Source organism: Curcuma longa, unplaced genomic scaffold (genome assembly GCF_044706935.1).
Source record: "Curcuma longa cultivar G26 ecotype Majalengka, Jawa Barat unplaced genomic scaffold, ITB_CL_G26_1.1 contig_143, whole genome shotgun sequence".
In the NCBI taxonomy this organism is placed as follows: Eukaryota; Viridiplantae; Streptophyta; class Magnoliopsida; order Zingiberales; family Zingiberaceae; genus Curcuma; species Curcuma longa.
The window spans coordinates 18,853-39,658 of NW_027429724.1; the positions used below are offsets into that span (position 1 = coordinate 18,853).

Genomic DNA, 20,806 nt, shown 5'->3' on the forward strand with positions numbered 1-20,806 from the left:
GACGGTGATGTGCTCGGCTCCCCTCGGCCGCTCTCATTCCCTCCAAGGCGGTGCGCAGCGTGAGGTGTGCCGAAATGGGAGCTGGCACTTGCTTCCGCGCCGCTGGCCCCTCAAGTTTTCTTAAAGTCTGGGTCGCGAAGGAGATAAGTCGGCAGCTTGCTTTGCAGTCGGAGTCGAAGGCGGAGCCGTCGGAATTCGACATGAGGGAGAAGCACGGCCCGACGACGAACGCCGCGGCATCGCCGGAGGTGGAGGAGCCGCCAGACTCACTAGCGGAGAGTAAGACCTCTATATCCTTTACTGAATCCAATCCCTTATTTACACTTCTTTCAATGTCTTCGTACTCTTTTAAGGTTGACATTTCTCTGATGCACTGAACCTGTAGATTCTTCTCCACTGAAGAAAAACCAGGGAAATGCAGCCGACAGAGGTGGTGAATGAGATCTTAATTTGCAGATATTTAATGGTGTACTGTAAATTAAGATAATTATGCTTGTGATCTGCAGATGTTCTCCTGGCACTGGTCGCAAATGAGAAGATGATATCCTTAATCAAGGCTTGGGAAGAAAATGAAAAGACAAAAGTGGAAAATAAGTAAGATTCTCATGCATCATTCATGTTGTCATATGATCTCAATCTGTGATTATACTTTATGCTGCATACTTGAATCCAAATATGTTATGATGTTAGGATCATAGGTATTCATATGTCAATACAAATAAACTAAGAAATGACTTTAAACTCTATCTGTTAGCATGATTATAGAATGTCGATGTTTTTGTGTCTGGCGTTGAATAGAACTGAAAAGAAGATGTCGTCCATTCTTTCTTGGGAGAACTCAAAGAAGGCAGCTCTTGAGGCAGATCTCAGGAAGATCCAGGTAAATGTGTTCTTCACAAAGATTGTTTTTTTTCCTTTCTCTTTGGCATTTCAGTTTAGCGGATGTAACATAATGGTTGAAGACTCTTGTGCGAGCAGGAAAAACTGGAGGAGAAGAAAGCAGAATGTGCAGAGAAGATGAAGAACAAGATCGCAACGATCCACAAGGAAGCAGAGGAGAGGAGAGCGATGGCAGAAGCTCGTTGGAAGGTAGATCTGCTTAAAGTAGAAGATAGAGCTTCAGAGTATCGATCAACCGGCCATATTCCTAAGATTAAAGCGTTTCGGATGTTGCAGCTCAATCTTCCGCCTGTTTTGCAAAATGTAGCAGTTCTTTTAATGACAGCACTGGGAAAGTTCTTGTTTTATATAAAAATAATGATAATACATTTAAGTATATATTTATGTATATATGATTTTGATATTCTGCACGACTTTTTAGTGCGTGCCTGTGCGCGACACGTGATCCATCATCTATCATGCGATCGTGCATCAGATCTGACCATCCAAATATATGAATGCACAGTATTCCGTCCCCCGACCCCTGTTGCTATCGGCCGCTCTCGCTGTGTCGTTTGGCCACCGTCGCTCGTCGGCCTGAGCACGATCGATATGTCGCTTGTCGACGAGTCTGTCGGCATCAGATTTCAACCGCATTGTGGCCGAAATCCGACACAATTTGATCAGAATCCGATGCCAATAGACGCGCCGGCGAATGGCGCGTTGATCATGCCAGGGCCGATGGTGGCTGGACGGCATGGCGAATATATATATATATATATATATAATGAAAATTTGTTTTTGGAATTATCTCAGGTTAGATTCTTTTAAATCTAATCCAAACAATTTCGGAGAAAATATTAAAAATTTAAACCGTGAAGTTCTAGTTGACTATTTTAGGGTTATTTTGGGTAAGAGAATTTTGTATTAAATATGGTATTGTTAAGTGTTTTTTTGATAATTTAAGTTTTATCATATTTATTAATTTTATGATATTTTTTTATCTTTCTCGTTTATGTATTTATCAAACTCTTTTAACTAAAATATTTATTTTATATTTAAATATATATTCATATTATTTTAAACAGTTGGTTAAAATTTTGTTTTAATAAAAATAATTTTATTTTTTTTCAATATTTTAACAAAAATTTCGTTAATGAGAATTTTATTAATTAAAAATTATAATATGATATGTCTATAAATAATATAACCTTTTATAAATTAAATTAAGAATTTATTAATTTTTATATATTTTATTTTTGTTATATCTTGTTCAATCAAGGATGTCAAAAATGAATCATACCTATCGAATTGAGAATTAGGATTTTAAATTGAATTAAATTCGAATCGAATTTAAATTGATTACATTATTTTTGAAGTTAGAGTTTAAGGATTTTTAAAATTAAATTAAATTTTATTTTATAAATTAAGATGTTTAATAAAATATTAATATGATAATGATAAAATATTTAAATAAAAATAAAAAAATATAAAAATATATTATATATTTTAAATTATTGGATGTAGAATTTTCAGATTAAATTCGAATTCCGATCGTCGATTACCGGCCCCTCCCTCCAAAACGTTGCCCGCCGGAGTCCGACCTAATCCAGCTGCAGCGAAGACAAGAGGGCGCCCCTGTTCTTTCATACGGCGACCAGTCGCCGTCTTGCCGTGGTCTCCGGCGGAAAGGAGCGGTGTTGTTGAGAGCAGCAAAGTCGAGGAGGATCTAGAGGTGAGGACGAGAGAGATGCTGCCATCGCCGGTGGTAAACACTTACCCTCTCGACAACTACGACTTCGGGGAGAAGGAGCCCAAGATGGAGAAGGACACGTCCGTCGCCGATCGTTTCGAACGTATGAGGATCAAGTACGTCCGTTTCTTTCTCCGTTCCCTTGCAGTTTCCCTTCCGCGATCGCAACAGGGATTCTGATTCGCTTTCTTCCGTCTCCCCGTCACTTAAACGCTAATTTGAATCTTTCAACTTCATTCTGGTTTGGAGATGCGAAATGGGTAATTATTCATGTGCCTATTTATTTATTTCCCCCTTTTTCTTTTCTTGCAAATTCTTTGATAGATATTGGTAGCATGTATACTTGTCTCTATCTGGCTAATTGGAAAAAATGGGAAGAGAAACTATGGCATGAAAGCAGCAACTAGCTGTGATCAGGTCGTGCGATGCACTTTGGCTGAGTTAAAGGACCTTTGGTTAGAGCTCGATGTTGGGTTATTCCTGCAGATCTTTTGTTTCTTAATTTCGCCAAATTTAATGTGATCTTAGGCATGGTCTGACTGTCTACTAGTTACTAATTCATCTTTGAGGGAATTTGCAGAATTCAAAAGCAATAATCTTCTTGATCTCAGTCCTTTTAAGTAAGACAATTGTAAATGAAATAAGGGATATCTATTGTCTCTTTGTGGGAAAGATCTTGCATTTCTTTTAATAATCAATTGTTTCTGCATTGGTGATATTTTACTGTGTGGAAGAATTGATTGAAGGTCGGATCTTATGGATGCTGGAGAAGAGATCAGGTTCATAGGTAGGTTGGGTAGCGATAGTGGCGGCAGATGCAGTCACAATAAGGGATGGAGTTACTATGGTTTTCCAAGGGGTGTGTTTGTGCCTAGATCGTGCTAGATAAAACACTCTAAAAGCATTTAAATATAGTTTGGGTAGAAGATTAAATAAAAGAAAATAGTCTATGATGGTATCGATATGTTCCAATACGAATAATGGGTTCTATAGTTATAAAAGTTGAATCTATTAGATGGATTGGTGTATAAAGGGATTGAGGGAGGCCAAGAAAATTTGGGTTAATGTATTAAAAATAATTTAGATGATTTGAATATTTATACTAATATAGTTGTGCATCTGGTTTGATGAAGGAATAATATTCAAATAGGATAAACACAGCTTGACAATGTTGGTGAATTTTTTACTATGATTGTTGATTGTATTGGAAAAGTCTGTGACATCTTCTTTTCTTATTCTCTTGTAGCTTTATTATTGATTTAATTTGGATATTTATAATTTACAATTTTTGATTGCTTCTTTTTGTTTGTTTCAGCTATATGAAAGAAGGCATGCGGACGAGTGTCGCAGGGATTTTGTTGGTAGATAACTATATGTAGTACCATTATTTTATTGGCTTTTTGTTTCCCCTTGTTTTTACCCTTTCATTTGATCGTAATGATAGTCCATCACTTGATCAACCTTTGTTCGTTATAGTATATTTCTCTGCACATTAATTAAACTGTCTTTTTTCTTGTTCTTTTAGGTTCAGGAGCACAACCACCCACATATACTGCTATTTCGAATAGGAAATACTTTCTGGAAACTCCCTGGTGGACGTTTGAAACCTGGAGAAAATGGTAGGCCATGTCATTTTAGATGTAGTCGTGCTTAATGTCGTATTATTTCTGAGCTATTTGTTATTGATTGCATATCCAAAGTCTTTACATGCTCGATTCAAAGTTCTTGTGTCTGTTCTCAGAAATTGAGGGCTTGAAACGAAAACTGTTAAGCAAACTTGGTCCAAGTCCAGCTTCCTTTCAGCCAAATTGGCAGGTGTTTGATTTAATTTATTTGATTTGCCTTCATTACAGATGCTCTCATTATGGTTGTTAAATTATTGTCACGCGAATTACATTTTTGGGAATTTGTTGAAGGAGAAAGTAGACTGACATAAGTTTAATGAATGCGTTAATATGAATATGATGTTAAATCAATAGTTTTTTGTTTTGCAATATTTGTGCTTTAGGGATATTAGCTTAACAAATATTATTTCACTATTTTTTTAAATTTGCCAAATATAACATAACTAATATTAGTGTATGATCTATAAATATTGTTATCAATATATTATAATAAATTAGTATAACTTTCTAAAATATATTATTATTGATTTAATTCATATTAATATAATCGATAAATTGTATTGAAAATATACTTCAAAATTCCCTAGTGGTGGAATGTAAGATTACCATCGACAAAATGTGATGAATCATATTTTGATATTTTGTGGCTACCTGTTTCACATCACCATGTAAGATGCTAGGCAATCTAAATAAATGGTCAAACCAAACACAACAATAATATATTACTGCAACGTTCCTGGGAATGTTATACTATAAACCAAATGCTTACTTCTAGACGAGCAAATAACCCTTCAAATCTAGCATCCATACCATTAGAGGTAGCAAAAGTAATTGTTTCCATTGTAACTTTTATCTAGCAGAAAGGACCTTAATTGAAATGTATCACTCTAGTCAAGTAATATATTGTTATTTCTTTATTAAATACATAAAAATAAAGTAATATAAATCGTTATTATATTGTTATTTCTAGACTAGCAGTGGCTATAGTTATTTGGGTCCTCCCCCCTTCTCTTTTGATGATCAACTGATGTGGTTCCGTGCTCGAAGCTGAGTTTTTAGTATTCTTCCCTCCGTTAGCCTTCTTTACCCTAATCTTTTGATAGAATTTATATATGCACTTAATTTTTAAAGAAACATACACAAGATTTCTGTCAAATGTCAAATGTCAAATGTTGTTGCGAACTCAGTTTTTATGTACTGCTCAATTTAATCAAATAAGCTTTATGATGCGTTACTTTTGTTTTATGTTACTTTACCTGTTTGTCAACTTGCAGATCGGGGAGTGTGTTGCTACTTGGTGGAGGCCAAACTTTGAGAGAGTAATGTACCCATACTGCCCTCCTCACATTACAAAGCCAAAGGTAAGTTGCGTTGATCAGATCAGGGGCCAAATCTGTAGATTGTCATATCGTACTAAACCAAACAACTTCTATTTCCAGGAATGCAAGAAGCTTTTCGTTGTTCACCTCTCTGAAAGAGAGTATTTTGCTATTCCCCAAAACTTGAAATTGATTGCTGTTCCATTATTTGAACTATATGGCAATTTTAAGGTAACATCATCTTCATATCTCAATATAAGTATAGTGTTTATCACCATTCTATGAAGATATCTCTGTATTACATGTTTATTAGAAATACCACTTATCGATAATAACCTTTTTGAAGCTCATCCTAATCTCTTTGCACAACTTTTAGATAAGTTTACCAATTGAAGTAAGGATTATTTTGGCATATTGATGTACGTGCATTGAAAAGCCTATTTGGTGTTACTGTCTAGATAATTTTTTTAATCTTTTGCCTTATTGCAAACTTCTAATTCCTAACCATAGGCAAAGTTTCTGGCAGTAGGATTTCATTCGAGCTAATTAACAGGGTAGAACCTATTCAATTAGCCATAACAAATTTTCTATATATTAGTCGTGTCTTTCCAACAGGAAAACTATGACTTACATATCTGAAGCAATATCATTGTTTTGATGCAGAGATTCGGAACTGTCATTTCTTCAATTCCTCAACAGCTGTCAAGGTTCCAGTTCAACATGGTCACATCATGAAACTGGTGGATTAAGTCAGTCATATTGAAGCTGCTTATCAAGCAGGAAATCACTGACGCCGATTCATTTTGATCATTGTGATGGATAATACCTGTGATTTTAATCCTATGCATGCATGAATGAAAGTTTTTGCCTTTTCTTCATTTCTCAGTCAAAATTTTCCTTGTAGGTCCAGTTGGAAGTCAAATATATCCGAGACCACTTCAACTTGATGATGGTATCTCGACCATTTGCTTTGCTTTGCGGCACGTTTGGAAGAATACGAATTGATTGGACAGCTGATGATGAGTGAGTTCCTCTTAGTATCAGTTGGGAAATTTGCTCCTGACAGTAGTGATGTTGCAAGACTTTGTGTAGTTGGGTGCAAAACAATTTTCAGAGAGATGTTGATATTGTCTCTGCCCTGATTGGACAATTATATATTTATTTTAAATAATAAATAGACAGTCTTTCCTTTTAGTTGATCTTCTAAGTGTTTTATCTTAAAGATGTATTTGCTTGTTTGTCTTTTGTGTTGGTTTATAGAAGAATCAAATAATTATATTTTACAGTGGAAGAAAGCTATTAAAGTATTTTTCACGGGATTCAGTAAGAAATTTTATTTATTAAAAATAAAAAAATCTTAGTTCTGAATACCCACTTTACTCTGAAGTCCCAATAGAGTTATTATGGTCTTCCAGAGCTTCAACAATTGAAGAAATGACTTAATATTAATCTAATTGCTCTAGTAAATATATTAATATCATCAATACAAGGAAAATAAAAAATAATATTTATTGTAAAAACATTTGTACTTCGATTTAAAATTCATGAAGCAACTTACTATTTCCATATTAATAGATTAGGCCAACCACTCGGCCATTAAGCAACTTACAATAATATTTATTGTAAAAATATTTTGATGAAGTGTTTTATCCTAAGTGGTAAGTATGGAGACATGTGTTATTTGAGGTCTCAAATTCGAATCTTTTTAGCAATATGTATTTGTTGACTGAAGTGCTATGCGATCCACTACAGTTTTGTCCCCGGGATAATAGTGCCGCGGTGGACATCCAGGTTATTCAGGTTGTCACCCAGACACTTGTGGTTCTATCCCCAGCTACAATGCATTTGCAGAATGCTGGGCGTCTGGGCTGGCCATTGGTTCGATCCCCAACTATGACGCATTTGCAGGATGCTGGGCGTCTGGCCTGGCCGCTGCGTGCACTTCCCGATTTACCCTAGTGGCCGATGGAAAACTTTCAAAGGACTGAGCTGATCAGGCAGGTCGCTGCGTGCACTTCCTGATTTACCCTGGTGGTCGGTGAAAAACTTCCATGGGACTCAGCCGATCATCCCAGAGATAGTCAATGGGGCTAACTGAAATTTATTATTATTTTTTCTTTAAGTATCATGGATGACAAAATTTAATTAATTTAGAAAGCATTTAAGATATTTTACAAATGAATTAAGTTATATTTCGAAAAACTAAAAACAATCTAAAATCAAGCTACATACTACTACTACGACGATAGATCGCAGCAATTAATTCCACCGTCCGTGTCAGTGTGCGACAGGCCGCATTAACTTAAGCACCAAACCAGCAACGTGTCCCCCAATTTCTTACTCACATCACTCACTTATGCGGGACCCACAGTAACCAAGCCTCTGGTGATCGTGCGGGTGATTTACATTGAGTGGACGTAAGAGTTGACCATTTATTTATTTATTTGATTCAATAAAAAATCAGATTGGCGTGTGCCGTTAAATGGACTACGTCGTCGCTGCGACGAACAGCTCGTGCTTTTAGCACACCGAGGAGATCAGAACAGGAGGAGGAAGAAGGCGAAAGAGCACGGTAGCTTTTCTTCTTTCCCACGGGAATGCCCCGAAGTTTCGTACTGCATTGTCCCACTGCGTCCGACCCTCCCTCTGCGCTAGGGCTTGTTGCTGTAAGTTCTCCAGATCTCGGTCTGGCCGACCTTTGAAGGCGTGATCGGCGCGAATTGAAAGGTTCAGCTCGGAAGGTGAGTTTTTTTTCGAGGTTTGTGTCGGATTCATTGTGTTGGGTCACTCTTTTAGGTTCCATTACGTTATTGAAGTGATTTGCTTGAGGAAAAAAATGAGATTTTGTTTTGGCTTTGTTGATTGTGGTTTCGTTCAAAGGCCGCGATGAGACATGGGGGCAAAATGGGTTTTGGTTTGTTTTGTGTGCAGATCTGGAGAGAGGTGTGTTGGTTAGTGCACGAAAGGGAAGTTGAGGCTCCTGTGTGAGTGAGGAATGGTGTATTGCGTCGATTGAGCGGATGATGTTCGTGTGCAAGTGCTCACATTTCTGTCACCCATGTTATTTTTAGGGGTTTTCTCTTTGGATAATAAATCTGTTGATCACTGGGAGAAAAGTGTGCGCCTTGGCCCTTCCTCAGTTACAAGATTGGACAGATACACTTATTTCTTTATCACTTTTTTAGTTCATTTCACGGGCACAAAATCTGTCTCTCTTTTGAATTTCTTCACCAAAGAATGTTAAAGAGTTTGGTTGGTATCATAAACACCGAGTGTCTCCGCCTGTTTCACCTCTGATCTCTTATTGTGAATTCAACTGTCATTTTTGAAAGGAAAACATATTGGTGAACAAGAATAGATATGTAGTGATTGTGATAAAGTATGCCAACTCGCAAAGCTTATCACTAGTCATTTTTTAAAGAAAGCACATTGGTAAGAAAGAGTAGATATGTAGTGAGAGCGACAAACTATGCAAACTATTAAAGCAAATTTAATTTATCTCTGATATGTGTTATTTTAGAGCTTTCTTTTGCAAATTGGTTGCACCGAGGATGTTAAATATATCTCCTTTGTCCTTCCATGAATGCATAAGCTTTCACTGTTCTTTTATCTTGTTTATGATATCCATGTTATTTTACTAATGACTGCTTTACATTGGATCCGAAGAGTTAATGGTGGGAAGATTAATTTTTATCAACGTTATTGCAGATAATCTTTTTTCAAAGCATCTACTATCTTCTGATCCAGAGACATGTCTATGACTTTCTATAAACTTTGATTTTACTTATTTTGCATTCCGTTTTGAAGCTAGATTTCAGATAACTATATACAAGTTGCTCTTTCTCAAATAAGCTTCAGGCTAGCATTATTATTTTAACTCTAAGCTCTAAGGATTCACTATTGTCTACTAAATAATTATGCTGGAAAATATTTCACAAAATTCCCACTCTTCTGCATGCTATATTTTCTTTTAAGTTTCATATGATTTTGTGTTATGATAAACCATGTGTTTTTTGTCCTCAGTATACTGTAAGAGTGTCTCTTTGATTTCTACAATGGCTTGACAGTGTATTCATCAGAGAGACAATCCTCACTCTAAATATCACTTTTAATCTTTATTATCGTTAGAACTTGCAATTCCACTGAGATGACTTATTTTCCATCAAGTCTACTTGTAGTCTTAATTTCCTGTTAGACTCATCCAGGATGACCTTTCTAATTTCTTGTTATTGTTCACAACTTGTGCCTTCATATGATGGATTTTCAGTTTCTTTTTCTTAGGTTTGTTCAGTACGATAATAACTGGTCACACTACACAGTTTCCAAAATTAATCACTTGAATCAAATTGACTTTTTCAATTATATGTAGATCTCTCATAAAGGACAGCAAGCTCTCATAAAAATGAGCAATTATAAATTGGGTGTGGAAGTTGTAAGTGCCCATGACCTTATGCCTAAGGACGGGCAAGGTTCTTCCAATCCATGTGTGGAGCTTCATTTTGATGGTCAAAAGTTTCGCACAACAATTAAGGAAAAAGATCTTAATCCTGTATGGAATGAGTGCTTCTACTTCAACATTGCAGATCCTGCATTTCTCCCTGAACTTGCTCTTGAAGCTTTTGTGTACAGCATGAACAAAGCCACACATTCCAGGTCATTCCTTGGCAAGGTTCGCATTGCTGGAACCTCTTTTGTCCTCCTTGCTGATGCTGTTGTACTCCACTTTCCATTGGAAAAACGTGGTATATTTTCACGCGTTAAAGGAGAACTTGGACTTAAAGTATTCCTCACCGATGACCCCTCTATAAAAGCTTCTAATTCCCTCCCAGCTACCGATCCTTATCCAAGTAATGTTTCTCCAAGCTTAGCTCATGAAGTTCCTTCTCAAGTTCCGATTACACATACAAACCTACCTCCAGAAAACAAACATGAATCAAGGCATACCGTTCATAGTATCCCGAAAGAGGTCCATGAGCACCACTCATCTGCTCCAATCAGTGAACCAGTTAGGTATGTGACAGATCCTATGAAACCTGTGCCTCCACCTCCCAGAATCGTTAGGATGTACTCAGGACCATCCTCACAACAACCAGTTGATTTTGCTCTGAAAGAAACTAACCCTTTCCTAGGTGGGGGTCAGATTGTTGGAGGCCGTGTTATTCGTGCGGAGAAGCCTTCTAGTACATATGATCTTGTAGAACAAATGCAATATCTTTTTGTTCGTGTTGTGAAGGCACGAGATTTACCGACCATGGATGTTACTGGAAGCCTTGATCCTTATGTTGAAGTGAGAGTAGGTAATTACAAGGGAATCACAAAACATTTTGAGAAGAACCAGAAGCCACAATGGAATGAAGTTTTTGCATTTGCTAGAGAGAGGATGCAGGCATCAATTCTTGAAGTTGTGGTCAGAGACAAAGACCTGCTCAAAGATGACTTTGTTGGGTTGGTACACCTTGATTTAAATGATGTTCCTATACGTGTCCCACCAGATAGTCCATTGGCTCCGGAGTGGTACAGGCTTGAGGACAAGAAAGGGAAGAAAACAAAGGGTGAACTCATGCTTGCAGTTTGGATAGGAACCCAGGCTGATGAATCATTTCCTGATGCATGGCACTCTGATGCGGTTGCACCTGCTGGCGCCTCTGCTGTTGGCTCTCACATCAAGTCGAAAGTATATCATGCACCTAGGCTGTGGTATGTTCGGGTCAACATTGTTGAGGCACAAGATGTTATAATTGCTGATAAGACCCGCTTTCCTGATGTTTATGTCAAGGCACAACTCGGAAATCAGGTATTGAGAACGAAAACAGTTCAGGCACGAACATCTAATGCTTTCTGGAATGAAGACCACATGTTTGTGGCTGCTGAACCTTTTGAGGATCACCTCATTCTTTCTGTAGAAGACCGTGTGGCGCCAAATAAAGATGAGGTGATTGGGCGTGTTGTTATTCCTTTAGGATTAATAGAGAAGCGAGCTGATGACCGCATTGTTCATGGTCGGTGGTTCAATCTTGAAAGGCCAGTCGCAGTTGATGTTGATCAGATCAAGAAGGATAAATTTTCTAGCCGGATTCACCTCCGTGTGTGTCTGGATGGAGGATATCATGTGCTCGATGAGTCCACCAATTATAGTAGCGACCTTAGACCAACAGCAAAGCAGCTTTGGAAGCCACCAATTGGGTTGCTTGAGCTGGGGATACTTAAAGCAGAAGGGCTTCATCCTATGAAGACACGAGAAGGAAAGGGGACATCAGATACCTATTGTGTAGCCAAATATGGCCAGAAATGGGTGCGGTCTCGCACCATCATAAACGGCCTATCTCCAAGATACAATGAGCAGTACACATGGGATGTTTTTGATCCAGATACAGTTCTTACAGTTGGTGTCTTTGACAATTGCCAACTAGGAGAGAAGGGTCCTAACGGCAACAAAGATGCTAAGATTGGCAAAGTTCGCATACGTCTTTCAACCCTTGAAACAGCCCGTGTGTATACACATGCATACCCTCTTCTAGTTTTACACCCTTCTGGTGTCAAGAAGATGGGCGAACTCCACCTTGCTATACGGTTCTCGTCTACTTCATTGATTAACATGATGTACATATACTCAAAACCTTTGCTGCCTAAGATGCATTACATACGGCCTCTACCTATGATGCAACAAGATATGCTGCGGCACCAAGCTGTTCAAATAGTGGCTGCACGGCTTAGCAGAATGGAGCCTCCCCTCAGAAAGGAAGTTGTTGAGTACATGTCTGATGTCGACTCCCATCTATGGAGTATGCGTCGAAGCAAGGCTAATTTCTTCAGGCTTATGTCAGTTTTCTCAGGTGTTATTGCGGTGAACAAATGGTTCGGTGATGTTTGTGCATGGAGGAACCCCATCACCACAGTCCTGGTGCACATTCTGTTTTTAATGCTAGTCTGCTTCCCAGAACTGATACTTCCTACACTTTTTCTGTATATGTTCCTGATTGGCATTTGGAACTACCGCTATCGTCCTCGTTATCCTCCGCACATGAACACAAAAATTTCACATGCAGAAGCTGTGAACCCAGATGAGCTCGATGAGGAGTTTGATACCTTCCCTACCAGCAGGAGCGCAGAAATTGTTCGTATGAGGTATGAACGACTAAGGAGTATTGCTGGAAGGATACAAACTGTGGTTGGAGATTTAGCGACTCAAGGGGAGAGGATCCAGTCATTGCTTAGTTGGAGAGATCCCCGGGCCACTGCGATATTTGTGGTGTTCTGCTTGATGGCTGCACTTGTGTTTTATGTGACTCCATTGCAGGTGTTGGCTGCCTTAGCTGGCTTCTATGTGATGAGGCACCCAAGGTTCCGATATAGGATGCCTTCTGCACCAATAAATTTCTTCAGGAGGTTGCCGGCAAGGACAGACAGTATGCTCTAACTAGGTACATGCAAGTTTGATTCTAAGTGCGATGATTTCATCTATTATGTATCTTTTATGTACTTCCCCGTTTTCTTATGTTCCAGTCTTTAATAGTAGGCGATCACCACCAACAACCATCAAAACTTATCTACTACCATCTCGACCAGGACGATGAGTCTTGAGACTACCATGCCATCTCGACATCGAGTTTAATGCAGTTGTAATGTACTTAACTTTGTTATTAGGGTGATAATAATGTTTGAGACCATATCTTTGTTTGTGATGCAACTAAAGTTCTATTATAATTCTATATTTCGAGTGAGCTGAGGCCTATGGCTTCCATTGAGGAATTGAGTTGTTATGTGTTGTGTTATGGCTGATTAATGGATTGTGTCATTGAGATGCTAAACAACAGTCATGGCACATTGAACTATGGCAACTTAGATCACAAGAGTCATAACAGTTAAAAACATTGTTTAACAAATAAATTGTAGTGCATAAACACATAAACATAAATGGAAATATTAAAAGATAGTGATAAATTGACAAACTTTCAAGTTGTGCAAAAACTTGAAGGAACAATCTAACTTGAATCAGCTTCTGTGCCTTCTGGTTCTCCTGCAAAACTTTCTTTGATCAAATCTATGACTGTAAAACATGAGTGATATATGAAAGTGTTAATTTCTAAGTCTGTAGAAGATTTAAAGTACCACTCTGTCGAAATTTCTATATCTGATTGAACTGATATAGTCATGTTCTCGAGATGTTCTGCTCAAATAGAAGCTTATTCTTTTAACAATAACAATCTATTCTTTGTGATCATCAGTCAGTCGACTCTTTGCACTCAACAAATTTGTTTGATTTTATCATATTCTATGAATTGAACTGAAATGGTGGAATAGTTAATGAACTTTGAAGTAGTGGGATAGTATCAATAATGTACTGCTAGCTGTTCTATATGGCAGCCACCCTACCCTAGATCATGTTGTGTATGAAACATTGCTTTCGTATCTCTTCGGTCCCACGAGTGCCTCTGAGGAGCAAAAGAGACAATGTTAACTTTGCTTTGGGGCTCCTTACTCATCTAACACTGGTCCAACTCAATTCATTGCTGCCCCGTCTTGATAAAGATTTGCCAACTCCTTTGTAGGGCTCAATTCGACGGCAAATAGACGACTTGACTATACATTTTGTGTTCATCATTGACATGGTTGAACCCACCTTTACCACTCATGGTATGTGTGTGTGGTATGTGACTAGGTTGTTGAACTTTCTTCTATCCATGACAAGAGGAAAAAGTGGATATCACTGTTGACAAGTCGTCTACCTTCCAAATATAAATAATGATCACTTGTCTTCAAACAAAAGGCAATGGAGTTTCATTATTCAATTATGTTGATTCCCTTAGTCCTCTCGAACTATTTGATCACTTTAGGGTAATTAGCGTAATTCATTTTTCGCATGATATATCAAATTTAAATTCGTAAATTTATGGATCAAACCAAATCATGGGTTCTTCTTCTTCTTTACCATGTCACCCTAGATTCAACTTAGATTATAAAACAAAAGGCATTAGCTTTCCTTTCAATTTCTTGGGTCCCATGAATGCTACTTATGATTACTGAAAGAAGCACCATGGCTTTAGGGTTCCTTTCTTGCCTAACACTGGTACAATTATTCAATTCAATGCTGCCCCATTAATCACAAAGATTCCCCAAGACAAAAAACAAATAATAACAATAATAATAGACCTCTCAAATGAAGCTAAGCTGGCTAGCTAGAGACCATTGACCATGTCCAACTCTTTTATGGCTCTAAAGAGCTCTTTTTCTAGGCTTAAAATGATATTAGTTTTCGATCAGTCAACAACAAGCTAAGTCCACCTCAATTCTCACGATGAGTCCAAGTCAAACCAAGATTGACCTGATTGAACTCGTCAAGTCATGCAGTCGAGCTCAAATCGAGTTGATCCGAGTCACATCCAAATTAAATTCAAGCCGCTCTTGAACTCGGATACGACATGGTAGTTAATTAATAGCGGTTACAAATTTAATGGAGAAAGAGGTATGGTCTTTTGAAAATCTTGACCACCTAATTGCATTTCCTATATAAAGGTAATGAGGACAACATCATATACTATTTCTAGTACTCCTTTGCTATTTCTTCCTTTAATTTTTTTATGAGGACTTCAACATCAGAAAGATCTTGACAAGGTTTATCTTAATCTCCTTCTAACTCTTTTTCTAATCTTGTTGTCATTGTCGGAGTTCTTGCTTTTCATATTGTAACAGTCGATCCGATAGAGATCGATTTGACAGAGGTCAACCAGATACAAGCCTACCTGATAAAAATTTAGAAATTGATTGTTCCTGTTTGAGATCGCCGTAAGATGAGTCCCCTAAGAAATGGTCTCTATGTTGATAGAATCGCTGAAGGTCCCAGGAGAGCTAGATCGACTGGGGAGCCTGTGAAACTTAAGAAAGAAAGAAAGGGAGTTAGAATGGAGGTCAGAGGTGTCTTAGCTTAGCCACTCCGATGCACAAATTAGATCACCGACCAGAGGAGGTTAGGAAGAAGAAGAACAGGAGATAAGCATAGATAGATGTAGGAAACACCCCCTCCTCTATATATCTTCCACACTGTGAAGCGTCATATTGTATTAATCGTAGATCATGGTACGTACTCTGTCATGTCAGACTGTATATTATATGACCCTTGCTTGATATGCCAAACCACATACCGCCCTTGCCCATGCCGAATGTTAGAGGGTCTTGCTAGCTAGGGGGACGAGCATTGGGGCGAAGTGGCATAGTCATTGGAGGTCCAAGTCTCAAGGAGGGTAATCAAGTCAGTTCGAGTCAGTACTTCGAGTCAGTTGGGAGGTCTCCAGGTCAATCAATCTTCAAGTCAGTTGGTTGGTCTCTAGGTCAGTTGATCTACAAGTCATGTGGAGGCCACTTCTATTTCTTCCGTCCGACATGTCCCTTCCCAATAGGCTGAGTTTTGATTTTCTTTACCAGGGTAAGGCCCCCCCCATAACACCAACCTAACAAGAGTTTATTGAAGCTGATTTCGCATGTGTCTGATCTACCGAAAGAGCTCGATCACAAACAGGGGCGGAGCCACGACGGGAGCAGGTAGGGGCCACCACCCCCCCCCCCCCCCCCCCCCCCCCCCTCCCAGCTTTTTGTTTTTTGAAATAAATTACTAATATTTTAATATATTTATTTTAAAATTAATAATTAATTATTAAATATTTAAAATGTGGTCCCCTCTCGTGGAAACCTGCCTCCGCCCCTTCACAAATACATTGAAGAGTCAACTCATCCCTTGGTTGAGATCTCAACCAGATCAAGTTTTCAAGCATTGCACCGTATAAAGAAGATGCAAATTCGACGAAGCATTCTCTTAACCCAAAGCTAGTTATCCAAATGCGCTTTGCTTATAAAACTATTACCCTCACATGGGACAGTAAAGTAGTAAGGAAAGCTGGGGAGAGAGTGAAGCTTCATGTGCCTGCTCACATGGAGCTAGCTCCCTGCATGCCACCTCCATCCACGTACAGATTCAGCCCAAACCCTAAACAAGACAAAATATAAATAAAAATTGAAAAAAAAACAGAAACCTCCATCGAAAACACTACACAGTGGCTGGCTTCGAGTGAAGGAAGAGAGGCATAAAGCATAAACATTGTCCTGGCGAGGGAAACAGAGGGAGGAAACTCTGGGGATCACGTGATCTTATCAAAGCCCTCGACATGGCCAGCTCACATGCACCCCCCCTAATTTATTAGAAGAAACAGGCCAAAGACCGGTCAAGGAAAGAGCACTCAGTCCTTTCCTTAAAGCATGCAAGCAGCAACCTCCGATCCTCATCTACTCATCATCATCATCACTGTCATCTTCTCCAACAACTATACTGTGCATGTTGATGGCAGTCAGACCAATCATTTCTGATTCAAGCTCTCGCTCACTTGGTGTACTGATTAATTCTTCAGATCAATGCTAATGCTAATGCTAGCTAGCTACCTCTTTGGATGAATCGAATCTCTGTGCCAATTCTGTTCTGTTGCCTGTCAGTTAGTTAATTACTGATGCATGCATGCCGTCGTCACTGAAATAATGCTATTGGTTTAATTAGTTTGTTAAAGAAAAACACACACACAAAAAGAAGAGAGAGAGGAAGAACAGTTTGAGGAACACATGACTACAGATATCAGATCTATGTACAAATTATGAATGGAGCTAGCTCTATCAGACAATTAGTTTCTAGGTATGAGTTCCTATCCAAAGAGCTTACTTAATAATCTTTGAGCTAAATTGACTTAGTTTAAGAGGCGATCGATGCTAATTAGAAAGTCAACTTAAGAGGGTTTAGGTAGCTTTAGAATGAAAGTAAGTCATCTAGATCATAGACACACATCTTAGGATTTTGCAAAAGCCAACTTAGGAAATGTAAGGCAGACTTAGTAAGATATGACTGAGCTGATCTACTTTTGTAAGTAAACTTGATGTAGAACACTAAAGTAAATGTAAATTTTGTCATAACTTTTGATTCGAGTATCAAAAAATAAAAAATTCTTATGGTCAAATCGAAGCTTGTTTGTAACAGGCCAATTTTAAGTCCCAAAAAACATCATTTAGGATTTTTTCAGAGGCTCTAAATTATTATTATTATTATTATTAATTTTCAGATCTAGAATTCAAGGGTATTATTGTCTTTTAAAGGTTAAGATTTTAGGTCTTAAATATCTGTTTAACTATTTTGAGGCCATTTTATTGATTAATAATATTTCCGTCGTCTCCTTCTTTGATAACGACGAATTTACTTTCCTAATTCTTGGTATTCTTTTGTCGAATCAAGATTTTAAAAAATTATTTTCAATATTCAATAATCAACAAATTTTTGGTCAAACTCCTTTGAGTTAGGCGGACTCAAACTTTTTTTGTTCATTATAAGTAAGGCTTAAGAAGGTAAACAAACATCCCTACGATGGAGGTGTGACTATTATTTACTTAATTTGCACACAAGTCACTATTGAGTTTGATTATTGATCGCGATTGGTTTCCGATCGACTTTCTTAATTGCGATCGATCATCAATTTTAATAAATTTGATGAATCGCTTTCGAATCTACGGAGAATCATTCAGAGACCAACAAAAATATCATTTTTACCATTGACTATCACTAGCTGTGCCGACTAGTGAAGCTCAAACCTGACAGCACATGTAATTAACTCAACCATCTCCCACCGACACCTTACTCGTTTGACCGCACGCGTGGGCCCACCCCGGCCCCAATGGCGGCGACCTCCCCGCAGTGACTGCGAGCTCGCCGCCGCCTTTAACCCAACCCAATCCAACCCAACCCAATCCAACCCAACCCCGTTTTGTACAGCACGGACCTTGGCATCCGCCATTAGATTGCGGCAGCTGAGGTGGCCAGATCTAGCTAGATGCCACCCTGAGCCCGTTCAACACTTGCATGTGCCATGCAACACCGATTAGGCATTTTTAATTTGATGCAAATCGAAATCGAAATGCTCTCTTTATATATAGACAGAGCATTAATGCCGAGCAGCAGCACAGAGAGAGCTCTCTTCTCTTCTCTTCTCTTCTCTTCTGCAGCCAATTGACTCCGAGCCGGGGATGGCATGCATCAACATGCAGCTCGGCGCCGACCGGCAGGCGCTCCGAGGAGTGCCGGCAGGGGCTGCGCCGCCGCCGATGAGTCCCCGAGTCTCCTTCTCGAGTGACTTCGCGGTGGAGCCGCCGGCGGTGGCGGGGGGCGCGCAGCGCCCCCCTCCGGCGGATGCGAACTTTGAGTTCGCTGCCGGTGGGGAGTCGGCGACGATCGACGCTGACCAGCTGTTCTTCAAGGGCCGGCTGCTGCCACTCAAGGACAGCGGGCAGAGGCAGCAGCGGGGGACCACCACGCTGAGGGAGGAGCTGCTCCTGTCGCCGGCCGGGAGGCCGATGAGGGGCTCCGCCATCAAGTGGAAGGAGCTCCTGGGGCTCAAGAAACCCCACTGCGGCTTCTCGGCCGTGCCGCTGCCGGCGCCGGGGAAGAAGCAGAACGACAAGATCGAAGATCAACAACAACAACAACTCAAGCCCACACAGGTTTACCAGCTCTCCAAACTCCTTTCCACTCCAATTCAACCGACTCACTGAATCTTCCATTTGACAGGCTTCATGAGAGCACGAACACCGCCGCTTGTTGTTCTTGTTCCTGTTCCTGTTCTTGATGGTGTGGCTCTAATAAGTCGAGCTGGGTGGTGCGTTGATGATTCGAATGCAGACAGTCGACTCCTGTTTTTTTGCGAGTGGAGGGGGAACTGGAGCTGACCAATCGAAGAGCTCGTGCAGTGTTTGGTCGGATTCATCCATCTGTCTACTGTGCCTAGTAATTACTTGTACTTTAATTTCAACCAGGTCCTCTGTCCTTTTTTTTTTTGGGCTTCTTTCTTCTTCTTCTTCTTCTTCTTCTTTTTCTTTGTTCAAGATTTCTGTACAGAATGTAATTTGCATCTGGGAAATAGCTCATCAGATCTGTGCAGATGATGAGGTTCTGTTTTAAGACAGCCTTTAACCATGACAGAACCAAATTCAACAAATGACTTCAATGAAACTCTTAACATCATGAATGTGTCTAAGAGACCATTCAATATCGTGATTTACTACTCTTTCACAGACTTAAAGCGGACCGTGAAGATGCGTCTGGGATGAACATTATCACCTTTTGCTACACAAACATCATGAATGCATGCTATTGAAAGAATTGTACGCGAAATCTCCAAAATTTTCTGTAAGTTGGGTCTTTACTGGTTGGGCAAATTCACAACTTGGAACCAAGCTTCTTGTGTCCGAACCACTAGGTTGGAAGAGGTGGATGTCATGTAGGCAACCATGTTAGAGGAAAAACTCTGTTCTGACTTTTAACATTTGACTAGGCTTTACTCAGCTACTTGATGAGTTGTCTACGACTATCCATATGAATCTCTCCCAAGTATGCTTTCTTAGGCCACACAAACATCAATCCACATCACTGCCTGTGCATCACCTGCATTGGGGCATTTCCTTTGCCATCAACTATTTAGATGAATGATTAGAAGGAACCATCTTTAATTTGGTGGTTTCTAAGAGATCACTCTTTCTCTTCTATCTACTTCTGCACTGTGCATATCCTGTGTCAAGTCAACAAGGTCCCTACTCTTTCTCTACATCTTAGTACACCACAATTATTCTTCAGAAAAATATCTCCAGTCACATACACTGATCAACTTTCATCCAAACTTCATGAACACAATGAAAAACATATATTATGTTTAATCATGTGATTCAATAATTATCCTGCATGCCCTGATGTGAACAACTCGATAATGTTGTTGTTGTGGTGGAACTCTCAGAATAAGAAGCCCTTGGCTCTTGTAACCCTACAGTGGTTGTTCTTCATGCTTTTGACAATGAGTTGTAATCTGCAATGGATTCAGGTGTGCGTGCCCATTAAGATCCAGAGCTTCCAGGTTGACTGCATGAATGGCAGAGACCAGAACCAGGTGTAGTTTTTAATAATTAGCAATACGATCATTTATTCAGGGTTGGTTGCATTATTCCATTAGCAGCATTTGGTCCAACTCCAACAGTGGCCATGGATGATTAATTGCAGTGTGATGAGTGATTGCAATCAGCCTGGTGTACAACCAATCTGAATAATTTTTCTTGGATCAGGAAGCTGCGTCAGTTCTTGAGATGTTGATTCAAACAGTTGAGGGTCACAATCACTGTCTTTGGTACATTTGCAACTGTGGTTCACTCTGAATTTACAGGAA

The 20,806-nt window shown here is 39.3% G+C and overlaps 3 protein-coding genes and 1 pseudogene across 4 annotated transcripts; all 4 read left to right on the forward strand.

Annotated features, from left to right (window-relative positions):
* Window positions 1-200: 200 nt before the first annotated feature.
* LOC141816105 (uncharacterized) lies at window positions 201-1,207 on the forward strand (annotated as a pseudogene).
* A 1,422-nt stretch (window positions 1,208-2,629) lies between these two features.
* On the forward strand, window positions 2,630-6,311 carry LOC141816110 (pre-mRNA cleavage factor Im 25 kDa subunit 2-like). The gene is made up of 7 exons (XM_074703947.1): window positions 2,630-2,748; window positions 3,948-3,993; window positions 4,158-4,251; window positions 4,374-4,447; window positions 5,532-5,618; window positions 5,697-5,807; window positions 6,240-6,311. Exons 1-7 carry the CDS (start codon window positions 2,630-2,632, stop codon window positions 6,309-6,311), a joined length of 603 nt encoding a protein of 200 aa, XP_074560048.1.
* Window positions 6,312-8,235: 1,924 nt separating this feature from the next.
* Window positions 8,236-13,297, forward strand: LOC141816109 (multiple C2 domain and transmembrane region protein 7-like). 2 transcript variants are annotated; one of them, XM_074703945.1, is made up of 3 exons: window positions 8,236-8,317; window positions 9,946-12,997; window positions 13,080-13,297. In XM_074703945.1, the coding sequence occupies exon 2, from the start codon at window positions 9,979-9,981 to the stop codon at window positions 12,991-12,993; it is 3,015 nt and encodes a 1,004-aa protein (XP_074560046.1). In that variant the 5' UTR covers window positions 8,236-8,317; window positions 9,946-9,978; the 3' UTR covers window positions 12,994-12,997; window positions 13,080-13,297. The 2 variants fall into 2 exon arrangements, with proteins under 2 accessions (XP_074560046.1, XP_074560047.1); XM_074703946.1 differs by lacking the exon at window positions 8,236-8,317 and having other exon boundaries at window positions 9,870-12,997.
* Window positions 13,298-18,605: 5,308 nt separating this feature from the next.
* On the forward strand, window positions 18,606-19,431 carry LOC141816117 (uncharacterized). The gene is made up of 2 exons (XM_074703953.1): window positions 18,606-19,097; window positions 19,165-19,431. Exons 1-2 carry the CDS (start codon window positions 18,624-18,626, stop codon window positions 19,171-19,173), a joined length of 483 nt encoding a protein of 160 aa, XP_074560054.1. The 5' UTR covers window positions 18,606-18,623; the 3' UTR covers window positions 19,174-19,431.
* The last annotated feature ends 1,375 nt before the right edge of the window (window positions 19,432-20,806 follow it).